Here is a 22,294-nt window from a genome sequence, read left to right on the forward strand (position 1 = left end):
TATATATTTTTAAATTTTTAAGTAACTAGTTCAACTTTTAAAAAGTCACTTATGTGGACTCATTCCTCAAGCCAGATGTCATTATGTTTAAGTCCAACTCAGCCTATTCTTAATCTATGATTATTAACAGAACGTGATTCTACATATACATGGTCTCCCGATGAATCATTTCTACTTTTAATTAGAATTAATTATTGACAATTACTGTGATAACTTTAATAATGTGAACATTAGGATGTTTATTTCATCATGTATTCAACCATTAAAAGGCAAATAATATCCTTAAACAAGAGTTTCACACTTTCACTTCCAGCTAGTTAAAATAATTTTGCCTGTTTATCAAAATCTAAAAGAAAACTTTGGACACTAAGAAATTGACAAATTAATTCTCTATATAAGGCACTTTTTTTTCCCTCCATTGATACTGCAATTTATTTCCCTGAGTGATCTGTATTCGAGTCTGTAAGTTACCCATGGGCGAGGCAGGCAGCAAAGGCTTCCCTGAGAAAGGCAGTTTTGATAGAAAACAGTGCATCACCTCCCCATCCTGCCAGTAATTTCCAAAAAATTACTCCAATCAAATTGACTACATCATCCCTTCATGAGAAGGGGTGTAAGGCACAGTCTTGAGAAGACTTTAAAGCCAACAGTATCACTACAGGCAAAATTATTGTAAAAATAAATCTTGAGAATGGTGCCTGTTTTAAGACTTTATATTTTGCTTATGATAGCACTATGAAAGGTGGGAAGAGCAAATCTACAATTCAGATCCACAAAGAAATAATACAATGAAAACTTAAAGCACTTTTCCAATCAACTAATACAAATAATATAAATCTGAGTTCATGATCCAGAAAAATGGCTGATGAATGACTATAATACACAATCTATTGCAATCAAACAAAATCAAGGAAGGTCAAATTTGAATTAGAATGTAAATGAAATAGAATTTCAAATAATTTAGCAATGTTTTTGCCTTCATAATCAAATATAATTTTGCTGATAGCATAATTAGAAACTATCCTTGCCCTAGAGTCAAGTGGATGTAAAGATAGAGAAAATGCATTTTGTGATTTAAAAAAAAAAAAAAAGATTAGGAGCTGAGAAAGAAAAACCTACCTCTTTTTCCCCAAAGTAGGGAAAATTTGCATTAAAAGACTGATTGTTGATCAAGGGTCAAATATCTACTAAATCTGGTCTCATCTAAAGTCAGCTTGGTCCTTCCCCATGCTGCTAGTGCATTCTCTTGCCTCTGCTCAGCAGCATTTCTCGACTGGCCATTCTGGATCAGTGCCTAAGTTTTGACACTGCCTAGATGAGTAAGGTTAATTTCCTATAGACAGTAGGTATATGGAGGAAAACCAGAAATATTAGCAGGGCTAACCTGTCAGTCTAATAAACAAAAGAAGAGAGGACAAGGAGAAAAGAAAAAAGAGTGAGGGAATGATTTAAGTGAAGATATCAAAGCATATAATAAACAGTCCACAAGGTATAAACCAACTGACCAGAGAGGGTATGCAGTGCCAATTAAGGGCTGGAGAAACTTCTGTGTCACTCAAGTTGGAAAGCTTCAGTCATGTGCCATTATTTCTCCACCTAGACTTGGATCCAAATAGTCCAATCTGCCAGAAATGTGAGGTGAGTATTACAAATTTAGGTTGGAAGACAGACATCTAAACATGCAATGTGATAAATGTTAAAGGAGAGGAGAGTATAGGATGCCTTGGAATACATAGAGGGGGCAACTAATATGAATTTAAAAGAAACATAGTTTAACTGAGGCTGAAAGGATGGGAAGAGGGTAGCCAGGCAAAGAGAAGGGAAGGGTGTTTCTCTCTTAGAGAGGGAATGGATTCTGCAAGTGCCCAAAGGCAAGAGAATTGTTAAAGAGAAGTGAATTTAGCATAGACTTGAGGAGAGTAGTGTTGAGCAATGAGATAGGATTGGACCATCAGGATACTAAAAAATCTTGTATGTCACATCAGGGACAATGGAGCCACTGAAAGTATCAGAAATTAACTTGAAAAAAATCACTTACCAGTGACTGGCTCTATATAATTTTACTTTTAGACTAGACACAAGACAATTTAACCTAGAGGATAATTAAGAATTTTGCAAAGCCCCAAGAACATTGTTATAGCTTTTAATCATCATTATACTTTAGATGAACATGGTATATCCTACAAATGGCCTTTTAACTTTATCATGGAGTATTTATTTATGATTTAGCTCCTTCTCATGAAAATACTGTATCTTTTAAAAAAATTCTGATTGTTTAGATTACAAAAAAATAAATGCTTATTATATTTTAGAATTGCTGGAAGCTTAACAAAATTTTGATGACTCATTTCATCAATAAAATGTTTTCAACATATACTTTATATATATGAACAAAAATACATGAATATATAGAATAAAAATACATGTGGATATATATTGCATATGTTATGTACATAATAGTAGTACATAATTTCAAATAAATTGTATATAATTATATATTTTGTATAAAATATATACATTATAAAGTATATATAACAATAGAAATTAAAAAATAATGAGCAGAAAAAAATTAGAAATCAAAATTCTAACAGAAGAAATAGAACCTTCCCAAGGGACTTGGAAGACCCACTCTGGAGACAACTGTTATAACCCACATAAAATCTTCTGAGTTCTGATTTTTTTTCATATACACAACAAATTCTGCACATGGGACTGTGTATTTCTTACTTGAAGAAATCAAATATTGTGTGAACATTCTTAATTTCAGGCACACTTTCACAGAAAATTAATCAAGTGTTCTTACTATTTTGATTACAAAAGAAAAATTCCAACCACAAGAATCACTGAGGTCACCATTTACTCTTGAATGCATTCAGTGTGTTATGTTGCCACAGGAATTTCAAACTTGTAAAGTTGTATGACGCTCTCGAAGCCTTATGTTTCTTACTGCAAGGAACAGAGAACAGATAGATTTTAGTATTAAAAAATTAAACCTAAGGACCTCAATAAGAGAAAAATAAAGAAGGTAAGAGGGAAAAAAATATGCACCATCATTTAAAAGGACCATCATTTAAAGGAGCATCATTTTAAAAAGGACCATCATTTTAAAAAAAGGATCATCATTTAAAACCCTCCAGAGGCTTCCTAGTTTAAAATAACTCAGTACTGTCTTTTCTGGACTGAGGACCTGCATTTGAACACACCACTGAAAACCCTGGTGTGGTGGCCAGACCATGGATTCTTGGGTCAGCCTGGTTTTGATCCAGCTCTGTGTGAAATTAGGCAAGATACTTAACCTTTCTAAGCCTTTGTTTCTTTATCTATAACATGGGTATGAGTGACACCTACCTACTAGGATTGCTGGATGGATTAAATGAAATAATGAAATAATATATGTGAGGTGTTTAACACAGTGCCTGGGCTGTAGTAAGCACTCAATAAATACCAGCATAATTGTTCAAAGAAATAGAAGTATACAATGAACATAGCATCACCTTTTCTGACAAAAAGCCCAGGGTTAACATAAAATATAAACACTTTTTAAGCCTTTGTTCTTACAGAATTTTGTTTTTCTTATTATCACAGTGTACTTTCAAATGTCTGTCTGAATCAATGCCATTTCATTTAGATTAAAAACTAGAAATAGCAGGCTATCAAACTTGCTTTCTGCAAAGCAGCAGGCAGAGTCCTACGGGCTCAGGATGTGGAAGAGATAAACATAATTAAGTGGGAAGGGCAATGATTAGGGCAGTCTTAGCTTGTGCTAAGACAGGTCTTGCTAGTGGAAAGGCAAATGAGGTGATAATTTCAGTTCCTAAATACTAGAGCAAGAAGCTGTGAGACGGTTGTTAGGAGAGAAATGAGAAATAGTCTCAAGGAGAAAGAGGGCTGGAAAAGTACAACATACACACATGCTTCTTTCCTAAATCTAATATTCGCCTGTGTGCCTTATCACATGCCACATGCCATGCTAGGCATTTTCACAAACTGTCCTTATCTGTCTATTTTATAGATGAAACCCTAAGGTTCAGAGATTATAAATTTCTTGCTCAAGATTATACAAAGAAAATAGAAATTACAGTCAGTGGTGGCATATGTTGTTTGTAGTGATGATTATCGTAATATGGGTCAGGAACATTAGAGAGACCAGGCTCAAAGGAGCTGAGCTATGGAGAAAGAGACTGCTCCCAGATTTTTAAGCAGCAGTTTTAGGATCTTCCACTTGACTGATAATAGCCAAATTTGCATTGAAAAGTCATTGAAGTAAAGAGATAAAAACCCTAAGAGACTTCATGTGGGTGATTTGTTGCTACAGAAGCAACTTGCTTGGTACTTGATGGTTACAGGCTGAACAGTTCTTGCTTTTTGTCCAGGAAATGCAAAACTGAAGGAATACAGATTTGCCAGGCAGGGAAATAACTCATTAAGCTCATAATATGATAAAAAGAAACAAGTTGTGAGAGAAAATTTTTAAATAGAGTTTTTTCTGAACAATCTTATTTAGGCCTATATCATTGTTTAATAATAAAGTTTTACGCCTCGTTGTCATCTATTTTGCTTACTGATTGCACAATTTACAGTCACTTTGGGACAGGGGTCCTGAGGCTGATTACTAAAAAGCTTTGAAAACTTTTATCCTTATCCACAGTTAAAGCACCCAAGCATTTGAGCTACCTTTCAGAAATATTTTCAGATTCTATAGACACTAAAAAAACTGCTTCTGTGATGCTGTGGAAATAGATTGGGTATCTAAAGCCTGCACTGTAGAGACTATTTCTCACCTACTAAGACTGTGCCTATAATTAGTAGATACTATCACCAAGATGGTGGAATTTAGGCTCATCTGTTGGGGCCTATGTAGTACAGGAACCCTAGGAATCAGTGCTAAAAAGTCTGGATTTAGCTTTTGTTATTAAAAATAAAATCTTAATTAAGCCAGACACAATAGGAGAAATGTCTGATTCCACTTACATGAGGAACCTAGAATAGACACACTCAGAGAGACAGAAAGTTTGGTAGTTATCAGAGTCTGGGGGGAGAGGAGAGATGGGGAATTATTGTTTAATGGATACAGAGTTCCAGTTTGGGAAGAAGAAAAAATTCTGGAGATGGATATTGGTAATGGTTGTACAATGATGTGAATGTACTTTATGCCACTTAGCTGCATATGGTTAAAATGGTATGTTTTATGCATATTTTATTTACCATAATAAAAAATTCTTAAGCCACAACAATAATGTCAATAATACCTACCAGTATTGACTATTGCACTGGACAATGTGCCAAATGCTTTTCATGCACTCTCTTAGTTAACCCTTAAGGTAAGTACCAAAGAAAATGAGACACAAAAGCTTAATTCATATGTCTAGGCTTCACACAAATAGTAAATGGTATAGCAGGCTTTGAACCTGGGTCTATTTACAAAGCCCATGCTATACCTACAACATTATATATATGGGACTTTAGAGAACTTTTTAAAGTTTATATAAAACTTTTATATTAGATTTATATTTTCATATCATACCAAAGGCAAGATTTAAATAAATAAAAACATCAAAGCTCAGTGTTGTAACACTAACAAGTGACTTTATTCTCAGGTGATGCTTTTTCAACTCTCCTTCATCTACAGAACTTTAAACACACAACAGAGGCAATCTCAGGGAACAGCATCCATCCTTGTCTCTGACAGTACAATGTAATTTTGATAGTAAGATGGAGGAGGGGGAGAGTGAATTTATTCTTTCCCCTTCTGTTCCCTACTGTTGTTTCAGATCACAGTGCCACTAGATGGCCTCTTTTATGATTTCAAGAATGGACTTGTTACTTTATGATTTTGCCCTCATATCGTACTCTGCTCTCAAAACTGTCCCCCCTCTGGCCTGGGTAATCCGTCAGGGGCCCAACCTCCCCTAGTTTCACAAAGGTAGGCAAATGACTCCAGCAGAGACAGAATCATTTTGAAGGAGTGAGTGTTGACTTTGCTGCCACTTAAGAAAAACCTGCCTGAAGATGAGGCCAGTACTTAGAAAACCAGAGCCAAGAAATGGAGAGTTGTCTTGACGCTACTTTAAAATATCTGGCTTTTATTTATTTATGGCTGCATTGGGTCTTCATTGCTGCTCGCGGGCTTTCTCTAGTTGCAGGAAGCGGGGGCTACTCTTCGTTGCGGTGTGTGGGCTTCTCATTGAAGTGGCTTTTCTTGTGGAGCATGGGCTCTAAGCACGTGGGCTTCAGTAGTTGCAGCACACGGGCTCAGTAGTTGTGGCATACGGAGTTAGTTGCTCCGCGGCTTGTGGGATCTTCCTGGACCAGGGATCAAACCTGTGTCCCCTGCATTGGCAGGTGGATTCTTAACCACTGCACCACCAGGGAAGTCCCAAAACATCTGGCTTTAGTTCCAGGAATGCCTGGCACACAATGAGCACTGGATTATATTTTCCTTGAAATAACATAATGTCTGACCAATTTATGAGAACTCCAAGATCTTGATTTCTGAAATGTGGCCCTGAACACAATCTCTTCTCATTCCACTTCTCCCATTCATTCATTCATTCACTGAATATTTATTATGTAGCAGGTGAGGCAACTCAAACAGAAGTCATAATCTGTGGTGAATGTAGCATCAGAAACATTTAGAGTATTATAGACGCACAAAGGAAGCACCTCTGCCTCTGTGGGAAGAGCATTCCAGGCTGAGGATGGAAGGTGCAAGTTCTCAGGGGGCTATGTTTGGTGGGTTCAAGGACACCACGGAGGCCAGTGTGGACTGTCTCCTTTGTTTCCGCCTTTCTCCCCCTGTGAAGGTGGTTATCCATGCAATGTGCCCTTTTGTTTATCTTTTTCCTTTCTTCCTTGGAGAGAAGATCTCTTTCACTCCTAAGGCTATGAATAGATGACTCCCAACACAAATCGTCAGTCTTAATCTCTCCACACAAATCCAGGCAAGCATTTTCAATTGCTTTCATGAAACCTCCACTTGGATTTCCTCCTCATTCCTTCAAATCTACATGTTCCCCAAAGAATTCATCATCCTCTCCACCCCAAACACACCCAACCAGCTCCTCCTCTTGGTAATACTTTGCTTGACAATGGTCCATTATTACTGAATCAGTGAGGCTTACAACTTTGGAATCACCTTTCCTTCCCCCTCCCTGGTATCTCACGTGTAATCACATACTTAGACCAGATGACAAACTGTCCAAATTCCAAGGATGGCCCCCACCAAAGTTCTAAACCAGAACGAACATGTGTAATTGGGCAATCATTCTCTGGCTATTGCAACCAAGAAGAAATTTTTTTTTTTTTCCTTTCTGACTCACCTGCAACATTTATCTTTACCTGAAAACTTTTATGGAGGTAAAATCTGGAAAACCACAAACCACACTTCCAGATGAGCTTCCATGGTTAATGCGTTGTGAACAAATCATTTTAAACACAGTGAAAACACTTGAGTGCAAGTGTTTATGCATCACTACACTTTGACTTAAGACAGTTGGGATTGCCAGTTGGGTTTCCCTGTGCTGTTTCTAAGGTGTCCAGAGATTCTAAACTATTCTGTCTTAATTTTATCCTGTCATTGAAGTGATGTGAAGTCTCAAAATTCACTTCAATGCTGTGCAAGGGCTTCTAAACAGCTCAAGCTTTCCTCATTAAGACAGCACTCCTATTCGCTCCATTATTTTTTAACTTTTTATTTTATATTGGAGTGTAGTTCGTTAACAATGTTGTGATAGTTTCAGGTGTACAGCAAAGTGATTCAGTTATACATATACATATATCAGTTCTTTTTCAAATTCTTTTCCCATCTAGGTTGTTACATAATATTGAGCAGAGTTCCCTGTGTTATACAGTAGACCCTTGTTGGTTATCCATTTTAAATATAGCAATGTGTACATGTCAATCCCACATTCCCTAACTATCCCTTCCCCCCATCCTTCCCCCTGGTAACCATAAGTCGTTCTCTAAGTCTGGACATATATCCAGGGAAAAACATGGTCTGAAAGGATACATGCACCCCAGTGTTCATTGCAGCACTGTTTATAATAGCCAAGACATGGAAGCAACCTAAATGTCCATCGACAGAGGAATGGATAAAGGAGATGTGGTACATAATACAATGGAATATTAGCCATAAAAAGAAATGGAACTGAGTTATTTGTAGTGAGGTGGATGGAGTTAGAGTCTGTCATACAAAGTGAAGTAAATCAGACAGAGAAAGAGAAATATCATATGATACCACTTATATGCAGAATCTAAAAAGAAATGATACAAATAAATTTATTTACAAAACAGAAACAGTCTCTCCATATTTTTTTTAACTTTCAAGCATCACTTCTTTAGAAAGCATTCCCGGCAGCTGGGCCCACGTCAGTGGCGGGCCGAGGTGAACGGTGGCTGAGGTGTGGGAAGTGGCATGGAGCCGAGCCTGGAACTGCGGAAGCGTGGGGGGACCACAGTAGAAATCCTCAGGGGCAAGAAAGAAAGGCTGGACCTCGAAGTCCCTGAGCAACTCTTCTCCTTGGATTTGGGGAGCCTGCCCCCTCATCTTTAAAAAAAAAAGAAAGAAAGGAAGAAAGCATTCCCTTATTTATCAATACTTTATTTACCCTCATGTGCTTTGTGGTACTCCAGCATTCAAGCCAAAATATTTGCCAATTCTGATTGAGAAGTAGGCAGTCCATATGAACAGTAAAAAATAATTTATCAAGAATAATTAAAATTCCATTTTAATGATTTCAAGAATTCATGGTGGTTGTTTGGCCTGATGCAACCCAACACTGGAGCCTCCCCGGCTCTTTGGTGGGGCTAATGGCAGACTCTGGGAGGACTCATATCAAGGAGTAGTTCCCAGAGCTTCTGCTGCCAGTGTCCTTGTCCCCGTGGTAGGCCACAGCCACCCCCCATCTCTGCAAGAGACCCTCCAACACTAGCAGCTCAAGCTTTTAAAATCAACATCTTCCCTGAATCCAAAATTATTGCTCAGATTGGTGACTCCATCTCACTGACTTGCAGCACAACAGGCTGCGAGTCCCCATCGTTCTCCTGGAGAACTCAGATAGTCCGCTGAACGGGAAGGTGAGAAATGAGGGGACCGAATCCACGCTGACCATGGATCCTGTTAGTCTGGGGAATGAACACTATTACCTGTGCACAGTGATTTGTGAGTCTCAGAAACTGGAAGAAGGAATCCCAGTGGAGATCTACTCTTTCCCTAAGGACCCAGAGATTCATTTGAGTGGCTCCCTGGAAGTTGGGAAGCCAGTCACAGTCACGTGTTTGGTCCCTGCTGTTTACCCATTTGAAAAGCTGGAGATAGAATTACTGAAAGGCAACCGTTCCGTGAAGACACAGAACTTTCTAGAGCCTTCAGAAATGAAGTCCCAGGAAACGAAGAGTTTGGAAGTAACCTTCACTCCTATTGATGAGGATATTGGGAAAGATCTTGTTTGTCAAGCTACAGTACACATTAATGAAATTGATTCTCAACCCCAAGTAAGGGAGACTACAAAAAAACTGCAAGTCTACGTCTCACGCAAGGACACAGTTATATCTGTGAATCCCTCCACAAGCCTGCAAGAAGGTGACTCAGTGACGATGACATGTACCAGTGAAGGTCTACCAGCTCCACAGATTTTTCTGGAGCAAGAAATTAGACAATGGGAATCTACAGCTCCTTTCTGAGAATGCAACTCTCACTTTAATTGCTATGAGGATGGAAGATTCTGGAATTTATGTGTGTGAAGGAGTTAACCTGGTTGGAAAAGACAGAAAAGAGGTGAAATTAATTGTTCAAGAGAAAATGTTTACTGTAGAGATCTCTCCTGGATCCCAGATTGCTGCTCAGATTGGCGACTCAGTTGTGTTGACCTGTGATGTCATGGGTTGCGAGTCCCCATCTTTCTCTTGGAGAACCCAGATAGACAGCCCTCTGAATGGGAAGGTGAGGAGTGAGGGGTCCAAGTCCACGTTGACCCTGAGCCCTGTGAGATTTGAGAACGAACATTTTTACCTGTGCACCGTGACATGTGGGCATAAGAAACTGGAAAAGGGAATCTAGGTGGAGCTCTACTCCTTCCCTAGAGATCCAGAAATTGAGATGAGTGGTCTGTTAGTGAGTGGAAACCCAGTCACTGTGAGCTGCAAGGTTCCTGATGTGTATCCTTTTGACCGGCTGGAGATTGAATTACTTAAAGGGGAGAGTATTATGAAAAGTAAAATCTTTTTGGAAGATGTAAGTAAGAAATCCCTAGAGACCAAGAGTTTGGAAATGACCTTCATCCCCACCACTGAAGATACTGGAAAAGTTCTTGTTTGTCTGGCTAAGTTACCTATTGATGAAATGGAACTTGAACCCAAACAAAGGCAGAGTACACAGGTACTATATGTTAATGTTGCTCCCGGGGATACAACCCTCTTGGTCAGCCCCTCCTCCATCCTGGAGGAAGGTAGATCTGTGAATATGACATGCTCTAGCGATGGCCTTCTAGCTTCGAAAATCCTGTGGAGCAGGCTGCTAAGTAATGGGGAACTACAGCCTCTTTCTGAGAATATCACTCTCACCTTAACGTCTACAAAAATGGAAGATTCTGGTATTTATGTCTGTGAAGACATTAACCAGGTTGGAATAAGCAGAAAAGAAGTCAAATTAATTATCCAAGTTGCTCCAAAAGATATCCAACTTAACAGCTTTTCCTTCTGAGAATGTCAAGGAAGGAGACACTGTCATTATCTCCTGTACGTGTGGAAATGTTCCCCAAACTTTGATAATCCTGAAGAAAAAAGCAGAGTCAGGCTACATAGTGCTAAAGTCTACAGATGGTGCATATACCATCCACAGGGCCCAGTTAGAGGATGAGGGAGTATATGAATGTGAATCTAAAAATGAAGTTGGCTTGCAATTAACAAGCATAACACTTGATGTTAAAGGAAGAGAAAGTAACAAGGACTATTTTTCTCCTGAACTTCTCATGCTCTATTTTGCATCCTCCTTAATAATACCTGCCATTGGAATGATTATTTACTTTGCTAGAAAAGCTAACATGAAAGGGTCATACAGTCTTGTAGAAGCACAGAAATCAAAAGTGTAGCTAATGTTTGAAATGTTCAGAGACACTATTTATCAGTTCAAATCCTCAATACTGCTCATCATTCCATGAGGAAAACAACAAGCTAGGAGTCCAGACTTCCTTGAATGTAGTAAACTCTTGGAAAGAAATGGCTGCCTATGCCCCTTGTTGTGAGCAAGAAGCCAAAGGAAAATTTCAGCCTAAAAAATAGGCACTACCTTTGAGATGTGATAACTGGAGTAGTTTCTTGATGTATGTATGCAATAACATGACTTGTATATATGTAAAATAAAACTATGCCATAGCAAGATTGCTTGGAATATCAGCACACTATAGTCACATTTCTAAAATTATTAAAATGTTGCTTGGACTGACTGTTATAACTTAATGCATGTTAATATTGATTGGCAGCTGAACCATGTCATCTTTTTAATATTTTATTTCCTTTAACAAAATTTTATTCCTATAAAGTTCATAGATGACAATTCCATGTTTTGTAAAGATGCTAGAGTTTTACATTGTTATAGGCAAATGATAAACCAAGAGGGCACTGGGTTGACTTTCAGGTACTGAACACTTCAACCTATGGTAAAATGGTTGATTGGATTTCTCTGGATGGTACTGACATGGTATGGAGACGTTTTATGATATTGTTTGTTCATCAGACTCTTGTGTAACTTTCCCAATGAGGTCTAAAAATGCAACTTCTTTTGATTTTCTTTTGTAAATGTTTAGGTTTTTTTGTATAGTAAAGTGATAATTTCTGGAATTGAAAAAAAAAAGAATTCATGGTAACTCTAGTCAGGATAAATATTGCCAGTTAAGAATTAATATGAAGCATAACAAAATATCAGTGGAGGAAATTATTAGCAAAGCAACATAAAGTAGAATTATATAAGGTATGTAAATTATCCCTTGTCAGAAGATTGCTGACTCTGAAAATTTAATGTCAGCTACAAATTAGGAACACAGTTAATATATTTATCTCTAAATGTTTTCCTTGCTCTAGGGCAGCGTGCTTGTCAAATTTTTCACACTATGGCACATGTAGGAAATCATCTTTGTGTAGCGCACTGGTGCTAAGTAAATGAAGCTGCTCACAGACATGGGAACAGACCAGGGTTCTGGGCTCCAGGTCCTGTCCATCAATCCCAAGGGCTGAGAGGGCCCATATCTGAACATATTTGTCACCCATTCATGATTGAGAAGCTCTAGTCTTGAAAATGGGAAAGCAGCATAGCATAGTGGGCCTAAACTCATCTCTGAAATCAAACTGTGTTCTCAAGCCCTTCTTAGCCATGAGAGCTCTCTGACTTTGTTTCCTCGCCTGTAAAGGGGGCTAATCAATTCTACTCCACAGAGTTAGATCATCCCCGAAAGTGCTTGGAATTATGTCTGATACACAGTAGGGGCTCAAAAAAAGTTAGCTGTTACCTTGTACTCAAACTTTGGTACTATCCAAATATGAGTAAGCCAGATCATATGGAGTAAAGAGGTACACAAACTTCCCAGCAGATGAATGGGTCACTAGAGTTAGTGCTACATTATAACCATTGAAATCTTCATGCTCTGCCCTTAAGAGCCGTGTCACATCTAAACTAGATTGTGGCTTACATTTTCCCAAAGAATAATTCTAGATATACAATAGAATTCACTGGGCAAACATGATCTAATTTACAGTATTTTAAACACAGAGTTCCATTTCAGAAATGAAACTATTTTCTACATTAAAGAAAATATCATTTAAATTACTTATTTTGACTATTAAGAACCTAAGACAATATGGGTTTTGCATAAGTATTCTTACCTGGAAACTTTATAAAATTGAATGTGAATTTCATGAAGTCAAGAAGTAATTTTACTTACCTTGAAAAGAGCCAAAATATGTGAATCAAACTGAATAGTTGTTAATATGAAAGGAGAGTTAATACTTAAATATTAAATAGAATTAATTTTCAGAGATTCTATCTCATTCATGTCATTAGCATCTCATTTAGCCAATTCATATGTTCCATGGCAGAAGGGTAAATTTAATCGGTACTTTTTTCCCGCTAGAACATATAATTCGTATCTGAAATCTGTTGAGAGTTATTTTGAGTTCTCTATTTTTTCACCTATGGAGAATTTGCTATAAAGGAATCTCTTTACAAAATTACACAATAATTTTGTATGGGATAGTATTTTATACTCTCAAGAAGCATAAAAAAGAAGAAAATCCAAGATGAACACATTTTCAACCTTAATTTCTAATGGCGCAGGGGTCAAAAGAAAGATACATTTATTGTTATTATTTCTAGTGACAAGAATAAGTCTGTGTATCTGAAGAAAGGGATTTCACATGCAAATGTGCTCTGGCTCACAGACATTTCGGTGACTACTTTTTATTTGTTTTGTTTTGGTTTTGGTGTGTTAATATTGGGTAGATTGTCTATGTACATTCGCAGTTACATGTATAATGATGACAATAAGCTGATCATATATACAACACTTTTGACTGAAAACATAAATGCTTTGCTGTAATTTTAATCACAACTTAAAGGCAACAAGCCACAGTAATCATAAAATGGTATTCTTAAGTTTAGAAAAATAGTTTATTTTTAACTGAGTAATGTTAAGATAATTATGTAATTTTCTTTCTCTGATTAATATATATGTACATATATTTATAAAATATAGTTTTAAAATTGAAAAACGGTAACAGCACTTTTAAAGTGGAACAAATATCAGAGGGAAAAATGGTAAATAGCTTTTTGTTACAAAAGTAGACAGACAATATTTAAATGATTAACATAATCTATATAAATTATTACTATTTCACTTACATATACTCAGAAATCATTTAGATAAACATAATATTTTTGACTGTTTGCAACCCATTGAGTTAATGTGGATTTCTGGTTCCATAAAGAATGCTTACAGTTTTAAAACACTATTTTAGGTGATGATATTTTCAGGGTAATTGATTTCTTTCTCCTTCATTTCTAAATATCTGTGTGTGTATGTCTAAAATAAATTCCCCCTTTTAAGAAATAAATTTCATTTTATTGTAGATGCCTCAGATATTTTAGAACTTGGGAAATAACACTGAGTAAAATGTTAATACACTTTACCGTTTTAGCATTTTATTAAATTAGGTATTGATAATCATGATTTCAGAGCTTTTGGACACAATCAAAAAGAAAAAATAATTTAAAAATTATAAATATAGAAATAACTTGGTTATTATTTATATTAGAGATAATAATACCAATTTTTATTTGTTGCTCTGGTGCTTAGCACTGTAGGACATAGGAGATAAAGTGAAGCACTGAAATAATTATGATGCCAGAACACTTGGTCACTACCTTAGGAGAGCTGGTGATTTTTAATTGTGAGCAGATGAATTTTTGATGTTACAATAATGCTTATCTGTTATTTGAAAATAACTAGGAAATAAATGTTTGAGTCATGGCTCTGACCTTTACTAGTTCTATGACCTTGGGCAAATTAACCTCTCAGTGCTTGGTTTGCTCATATATACAGTGGAGATAATAGTAGCACTTACTTCATAGCGTTGTGTAAGAATTAGTAAATTAAAACAGAAAAATACTTAGAACCTTGCCTGAGTAATAGGCATTCGATCAATGTTAGCTATTTTAGTTGTTTTTCATGAAAGTGTATATTTCCCTGCAGTGTTACATATGTTGGATGTTTGTGTGTTTGTTTTTTAAGCTTTGGCAGTTTAACAAAATAGTATCATCATCATCTTCATTTATATTTTCTTCATTACTAGATTGAATTCTTTTCAAATTATTTACAGTCTGCGTGAATTCTCCAGAGAATTATTCTGAGTGAAATAGAGCCATTGCCAAAAGATTACATATTGTATGGCTTCATTTATATAACTTTTTAAAAAATTTTTAAATGTTTTAATTTGTTTCAAAGTTAAACCCAAGACACACTGACTTCACAGGAAATCCAATGAGAAATGTTTTTCTAGGCTGAACACCTGTTTCCCCTTAGTCTCCCCACAAAAAACATTACATGTTAATTACTTTCATTTTACAATCACTGCTAAATAAACATTTTTAATATAATAATAAGTCAGTAAGGGAACTGAACCAGATTCAGGATTGAAATAATGCAGTTTTCCATGAAGATATCAAAGCCATATTTTTCACCTCAACTTCCAACATTTCACGTAGGTTAAGGACGTCCCTCAAGCATCTCTAAGCCCTCCTTCCCCCAGCTTCTAACTCATGGCATTCTGCATGGCAGGCCTCCTGAGAGTCTAGGGCGTAAGAGTTTTGGGGGCTTTAGAAAGCGGGCTGCGGATCCCCTGCCTGAGGCTTTGGGTTGAGCCCTGGATCCGGCCTTACTTGTGTTTCCCCGCAAGGATGGCGTCTCAGTCTTTCCTGAAGTTGGGCGGCATGCAGAATGCCATGAGTTATATAACATTTTTGAAACACTGCAGGGGGCGTGTGTTCGATCCCTGGTCAGGGAAAAAAGATCTCACATGGCGCGCGGCACGGCAAAAAAAAAAAAAAAAGAAATGACAAAATTATAGTAATGAAGACCAGATTAATGGTTGCCAGGATTAAGTAGGAGGTGGGGACAGGAGAGAAGTGGGTGTTGCTATGAAAAAGGAAAATGAGGGATTCTTGTGGTGATAGAACTGTAATATATCTTGACTGTAGCAATAGTTGTGATATCCCTAGTTTTGATACTGTACTATACTTATGCAAGATGATGCCACTGGGAGATACTGGGTAAAATTTCTGTGGTATCTATTATTTTCTTATATTAAAAAAAAGACCCAAAACTCCCTACACAGAAAACCCCAGGACCAGATGTCTTCACTGGCAAACTTCACCATTTATTTTTCCCTGAGACATGTCTTTAGTTGTAAACAAATCTGTTCTGATTTGCCTATTTTCATTTTCTTTTTTAAATTATTATTGCTAATTAATACTGTTTGTAATTCTTTTAAAAAATTTAAATTAGATTTATTTAAACTAAAATAACAAAACAAAAACAATTCACCCCACCCATGGCCTCTTGAAACCACCAGTCTGTTCTCTGTATCTTTGAGCATTTTTTTTTAAGATTCCACATGTAAGAGAGATCATATGGTATTTGTCTTTCCCTGCCTGACTTATTTCACTTAGCATAGTGTTGTCAAGATCCATCCATGTTGTTGCAAATGGCAACGTTGCATTATTTTTATGGCTGAATAATATTCCATTGTAGATATATACCACAATTTCTTTACCTAGTCACCATCGATGGACACTTAGGCTGTTTCCATATCTTGGCTATTGTAAATAATGCTGCAGTGAACATGGACATGTATATATCTTTTTAAGATAGTGTTTTTTTCCCCTTTGGATAAATACCCAGAAGTGGAATTGCAAGATCATATGCTAGTTCTGTTTTTAATTACTTGAGGGACCTCCATACAATTTCTCATAGTGGTTTCACCAGTTTACATTCCCACCACAGTACACAAGAGTTCCCTTTTCTTCACATCCTTGCCAACACTTGTTATTTCTTATTTTTTTTGATAATAGCCATTCTGAAATGTGCGAGGTGGCATCTCATTGTGGTTTTGATTTGCAGTTCCTTGATGATTAATGATGACGAGTATCTTTTCATGTACCTTTTGGCCATCTGTATGTCTTTTTTGGAAAAATGTCTATTCAGGTGTTCTTCCCATTTTTTAAATTGGATTGTTTTTTGCTGTTGAGTTGTGTGAGTTCTTTGTATATTTTGGATATTAGCCCCTTATCAGATATATGATTTGCAATTATTTTCTCCCATTCAGTAGGTTTACTTTTCATTTTGTTGATATTTTCCTTTGCTGTGCAGAAACTTTTTAGTTTGGTGTATTCCCAATTGTTTATTTTTGCTTTTTTGCTTTACTTTTGGTGTCAGATAAAAAAAATCATTGCCAAGACCCATGTCAAGGAGCTTACTGACTATGTTTTCTTCTAGGAGTTTTATTGTTTCAGGTCTTATGTTCAAGCCTTTAATCCATTTTGAGTTAATTTTTGTGTATGGTGTAAGATAGTTGTCCAGTTTCATTCTTTTGCGTGTGGCTGTCCAATTTTCCCAACACTATCTATTGAAGAGACTGCTCCTTTCCCAATGTGTATTCTTGGTTCCTTTGTTGTAAAGGCTCTATAGTCTGTTCCATTGATCTATGTGTCTGTTTTTATTCCAAAAATTATATTGTTTTAATTACTATACCTTCATAATATAGTTTGAAATCTGGAAGTGTGATGCTTTCAGCTTTATTCTTTCTCAAGGTTGCTTGTCTCTTTGGGGTTTTTGTGGTTCCATATAAATTTTAGGATTGTTTGTTCTCTTTCTATGAAAAATACCATTGGAATTTTGATAAGAATTACACTGAATCTGTATATTGTTTTGGATAGTATGGATATTTTAACAAAATTAATTTCTCTAGCCTATGAACATGGAATATCTTTGTATTTATTTGTGTCTTCTTCAATTTCTTTCATTAACGTCTTTTAGTTTTTAATATACAGATCTTTCACTTCCTTGATTAACTTTACTCCTAGGTATTTTGTTCTTTTTGATGCAATTGTAAATGGGATTATTAATTTCTCTTTATGATAGCTCATACACTAATAAGCATACACAGCATATTTTTGCATATTGATTTTGTATCCTGCAAGTTAATTGAATTTCTTTATTAGTTCTAATAGTGTTTTGATGGAGTCTTTAGGGTTTTCTGTATATAATATCATGTCATCTGCAAGTTTCTTCTTCCTTTCCAATTTGAATTCCTTTTATTTCTTTTTCTTGCCTAATTCCCCTGGCTAGGACTTTCAATGCTATGTTAAATAAAAGTGGTGAGAGTGGACATCTTGTCTTGTTCCTAATCTTAGAGGAAAAGCTTTCAGCTTTTATTATATTGAGGTATGTTTCCTCTATACATGCTTTGTTGAGAGTTTTTATCATACATGGGTGTTGAATTTTGTCAAATTATTTTTCTGCATCTATTGAGATGATCATATCATTTTTATCCTTCACTTTACTAATGTGGTGTATCACACTGATTGATTTGCAGATGTTGAACCATTCTTGCATCTGGGGAATAATCCCATTTGATCATGGTATATGATCCATTTAATGTATTGTTAAATTTGATTTGCTGATATTTTGTTGAGAATTTTTGCATCTATATTCATTAGGAATAGCTTGCAATTTTCTCTTTGTGTGTGTGTGTGTATGGCAAACTCGTCTGGTTTTGGTATCAGGTTATACTGGCCTTGTAAAATGTGTTTGGAAGAGTTCCCCACTATTCTATTTTTTGGAAGAGTTTGAGGAGAATTGGTATTAATTCTTCTTTGAATATTTGGTGAAATTTCACCAGGAAGCCATACAGTTCTTGATTTTTGTTTGTTGGAAAGTTTTTGATTACCGATTCAATCTCCTTGTTAGTTATTGGTTTGTTTAGATTTTCTATTTTGTCATAATTTGGTTTTGGTAGGTTGTATGGCTCTAGAGATTTATCCGTTTTTTTCTAGGTTGTCCAGTTTTTTGGCATATAATTGTTCATATTGGTCTCACGATCCTCTGTACTTCTGTGGTATCACTTATAATATCTCCTTTTTCATTTTTATTTATTTGAATCTTTTTTTTCATTGATTCTAGCTAAATGTTTGTCAATTTTGTTAACTTTTTTCCAAGAACCAGTTTTACTGGTCTTTACTATTGTCTTTTTAGTCTCTTTCATTTATTTCTGCTCTAATCTCTGTTATTTCCTTCCTTCTAACTTTGGGCTTTGTTTGTTCTTCTTTTTCTACTTCCTTAAGCTGTAAAGTTAGGTTGTTTATTTGAGATTTTTCTTGTTTCTTGAGGTAGGTGTTTATCTGTATGAACATCCCTCTTCAATCTGCTTTTATTGCATCCCATAAATTTTTATGTTACACTTCCACTTTCATTTGTCTCAAAGTATTTTTTGATTTCTCTTTTGACTTCTTCTTTGACCTATTTGTTATTCCATAGCATATTTATTCTCCAGTTTTCTTTGTGTAATTAATTTCTCATTTCTACCATTGGTTAGAAACAATGCTTGACACGATTTCATTCCCCTTACATTTATTAAGACTTGTTTTGTGGTCTAACACACAATATAGCCTAGAAAATGTTCTGTGTACACTTGAGAAGAAGTTGTATCCATTGCTTTTGGATGGTACCTTTTGTAAATATCTGTTAAGCCCAACTTGTCTAACATGTCATTTAAGGCAGATGTTTCCTTATTGATTTTTTTTGTCTCAATGATCTATCAATTGGCATAGTGGGGTATCAAAGTCTCCTACTATTATTGTATTGCTGTCTATTTCTCCCTTTGGGTGTGTTAATATTTATATATTGAGATGCTCCTATGTTGGGTGCATAAATATTTTAAATGTTATATCCTTTGGTTGGATTAGCCCCTTTACCATACCCCTTTTTGTCTATTATTATTTTTGTCTCTTAGTCTTTGTTCTAAAGTCTATTTTGTCTGATATAAGTATAAATACTCCAGTTTTCTTTTGGTTTCCATTTGCAATGAATATCTTTTTCCACCCCTTCACTTTCAGTTTGTGTATATCCTTACAGCTAAAGTGTGTCTCTTGTAGGCAGCATGTAGATAGGTCTTGTTTTTTTAATCTACTCAGCCACCCTATGTCTTTTGATTGGAGAATTTAGTCCATTTATATTTAAAGTAATTATTGATAGGTATGTGCTTATTGCCATTTTGTTAATTGTTTTCTTGCTGTTTTTGTAGTTCCTCTCTGTTCCTTTCTTCCTCTCTTGTTCTCTTCCTTTGTGATTTGATGACTTTCTGTAGTGGTATGCTTATATTCCTGTGTCTTTACCTTTTGTGTACTTTCTGTAGGTTTTTACTTTGTGGTTACCATGAGGCTTACATATAACAACTTATATCTAAGTCTGTTATAGATATCTATAAAACTCTAAGAAAAATAAAATGAAAATAAATTGGGAAAAATACTTCCTATACAAATATCAAAGGGTTAATTAATCAATTAATCAATAAATTACCCCATTTTTATGGAATATGAAAATTTCTAAGGTATTGATAAAAGATTTAAGAAAATAAACATTGAATTACTGAAAGTAAAGAAAGAAACTAATTTCTAAACCTTAATGACTGTACTTATTACACTGAGCTCTACAATATCCCTCAGTGAATTTATGAAAGTATTCAGAAAGTTTCTATTAAATTCACAAAAAAATTAAATGTTCTTGTTTTCAATAATGCAGAAAAGGAAAGAGCCTCTGGTATAGTATAATTATGAGTATTAAATTATATTCCCTAGCATTTATATCACATATGAAAAGTGAAAAATTATTTACAGTCAACATTTTTTTGGGCCACATCACGCGGCTTGCGGGATCTTAGTTCCCTGATCAGGGATTGAACCCGGGCCCTCAGCAGTAAAAGTGCAGAGTCCTAACCACTGGACCACCAAGGAATTCCCTAGAGTCAACATTTTTGAATATTTATTAAATACAGTGAAGTAAGCAAATCATATTCCATCTACACAAGGTCATATTAATTTTAGTATTCAGTAAGTCAACAAATGTTTGTAATGTATCTACTTGATACCAAGCACTATTCTAGGTGTTGGCAATACAGTGATGAACAAAACAGGGAATAAGACAAGTGCCTCTGAGAGAATGAGGGTGTTGAAGTAAAATAATTAAATATACATTAGTACCTATGACTAAGACTCCATGAAACATCTGGTTTCTGTATTTCTGCTTCAGCTCAGCCCTAATCAGGGTCCCTGGTCTATTCTAAGAAAGAGAAGAAAAGCAGTTGTGTACAGGCTAAGGAAGAGAGACTTTCTCCAGCTGGCCCCTTCTTTTACTCTGTGCAATGGCAAATACCATTCAAGTAACTCAATATGCTACTACTACTGATTTTACTATTAAAATTTTGGAGGGTTAGAGCCAAGAACTCTAGCTATGCTTGTTCATAAACATGAGAAGGACAGAAAACACGAACTTAGGGAAATGTCAGGGCCAAACTCCATTTAGTGAAGTCTTTCACAGGTGAATGGCAGAGTTGTGATAGAACTCTTTCTATTAAATTGACAGATCAAGTAAGATTCTTCAAGTCTTTCAACATCAGCTTTCTAAAGATCTCTCTTAATACAATTTTGTAAGGGTGTACAAAGTACATATCCTATGGACACTGGACCAGATATCTTCCTTGGAATCACTATGAATATCTGTGACATCTTCCTAGAAATCCCCCTGCCAAAATGTCATCAGGATCATCCATTTTATCCTGCTCCTAGGAAGAACTGTTTTTTTTTTTAATTTACTTATTTTTATTATTTATTTATTTTTGGCTGTGTTGGGTCTTCGTTTCTGTGCGAGGGCTTTCTCTAGTTGTGGCAAGCGGGGGCCACTCTTCATTGCAGTGCGCGGGCCTCTCACTATCGCAGCCTCTCTTGTTGCAGAGCACAGGCTCCAGACGCGCAGGCTCAGTAGTTGTGGCTCACGGGCCTAGTCGCTCCACGGCATGTGGGATCTTCCCAGACCAGGGCTCGAACCCGTGTCCCCTGCATTAGCAGGCAGACTCTCAACCACTGCGCCACCAGGGAAGCCCGGAAGAACTGTTTTAATGGCTACTTAGTTTTGTTTTTCTTTCCCATTCACCAGTTACTGGGGTACCCAAAAAGCCAACGACCTATCTTTAAAAATAAAAATGCCAGCTATTTTTATTGAACTCGTGTAATAGCAAACATGTAAAATATATAAAATCAATCCACATATGTTTTGTATCTTTCAGAGACAGAGTTAAAATTTTGTGAAAGAGTACTTAAGTAGTCTCAAGCTAATTATATTTCTTAAGAAAACTCTCATTTACAATCCCCTTTGATGATTATACTGATAGTGAATTGAAAGTGAGAGTAGTTTTCTCTCCCTTATATATGTAATAAGGCAAATAGTTATGATTGTTAACGCTAGGAAGCTTCTCAATGAGCCCCAGGAGAAACAATAATTCCCAAGTTCTTATAAGGAATGAGCCTATTATTGCATGTGCAAATTTAAAACCAGATTTAGAGCTCATCTGTTTTCAGCTACTATTGCAATGGAGGATAATGCTGGAAGGAAGGAATGGTCAGTCCACGTAGCCTGAGGGAAAATTACCATAGAGAGAGAGGAGCTGACAAACCTAGCACTCTGGCATGCCTTCCTCT

At 36.1% G+C, this 22,294-nt stretch overlaps 1 protein-coding gene and 1 non-coding gene across 2 annotated transcripts; one reads left to right on the forward strand and one right to left on the reverse strand.

Moving 5' to 3' along the window:
- The first annotated feature begins 8,413 nt into the window (after window positions 1–8,413).
- On the forward strand, window positions 8,414–11,087 carry LOC133077035 (vascular cell adhesion protein 1-like). Its single transcript, XM_061171727.1, is given in 5 exon segments — window positions 8,414–8,484; window positions 8,914–9,050; window positions 9,053–9,633; window positions 9,635–10,678; window positions 10,680–11,087. Coding segments are annotated over 5 exon segments (2,241 nt in total).
- Window positions 11,088–20,481: 9,394 nt separating this feature from the next.
- TRNAK-UUU (transfer RNA lysine (anticodon UUU)) lies at window positions 20,482–20,554 on the reverse strand. The gene has a single exon. It is a non-coding gene; the product is annotated as a tRNA-Lys (tRNA).
- Between the last annotated feature and the right edge of the window lie 1,740 nt (window positions 20,555–22,294).

This window comes from Eubalaena glacialis, chromosome 17 (assembly GCF_028564815.1).
Source record: "Eubalaena glacialis isolate mEubGla1 chromosome 17, mEubGla1.1.hap2.+ XY, whole genome shotgun sequence".
Classification (NCBI taxonomy): domain Eukaryota; kingdom Metazoa; phylum Chordata; class Mammalia; order Artiodactyla; family Balaenidae; genus Eubalaena; species Eubalaena glacialis.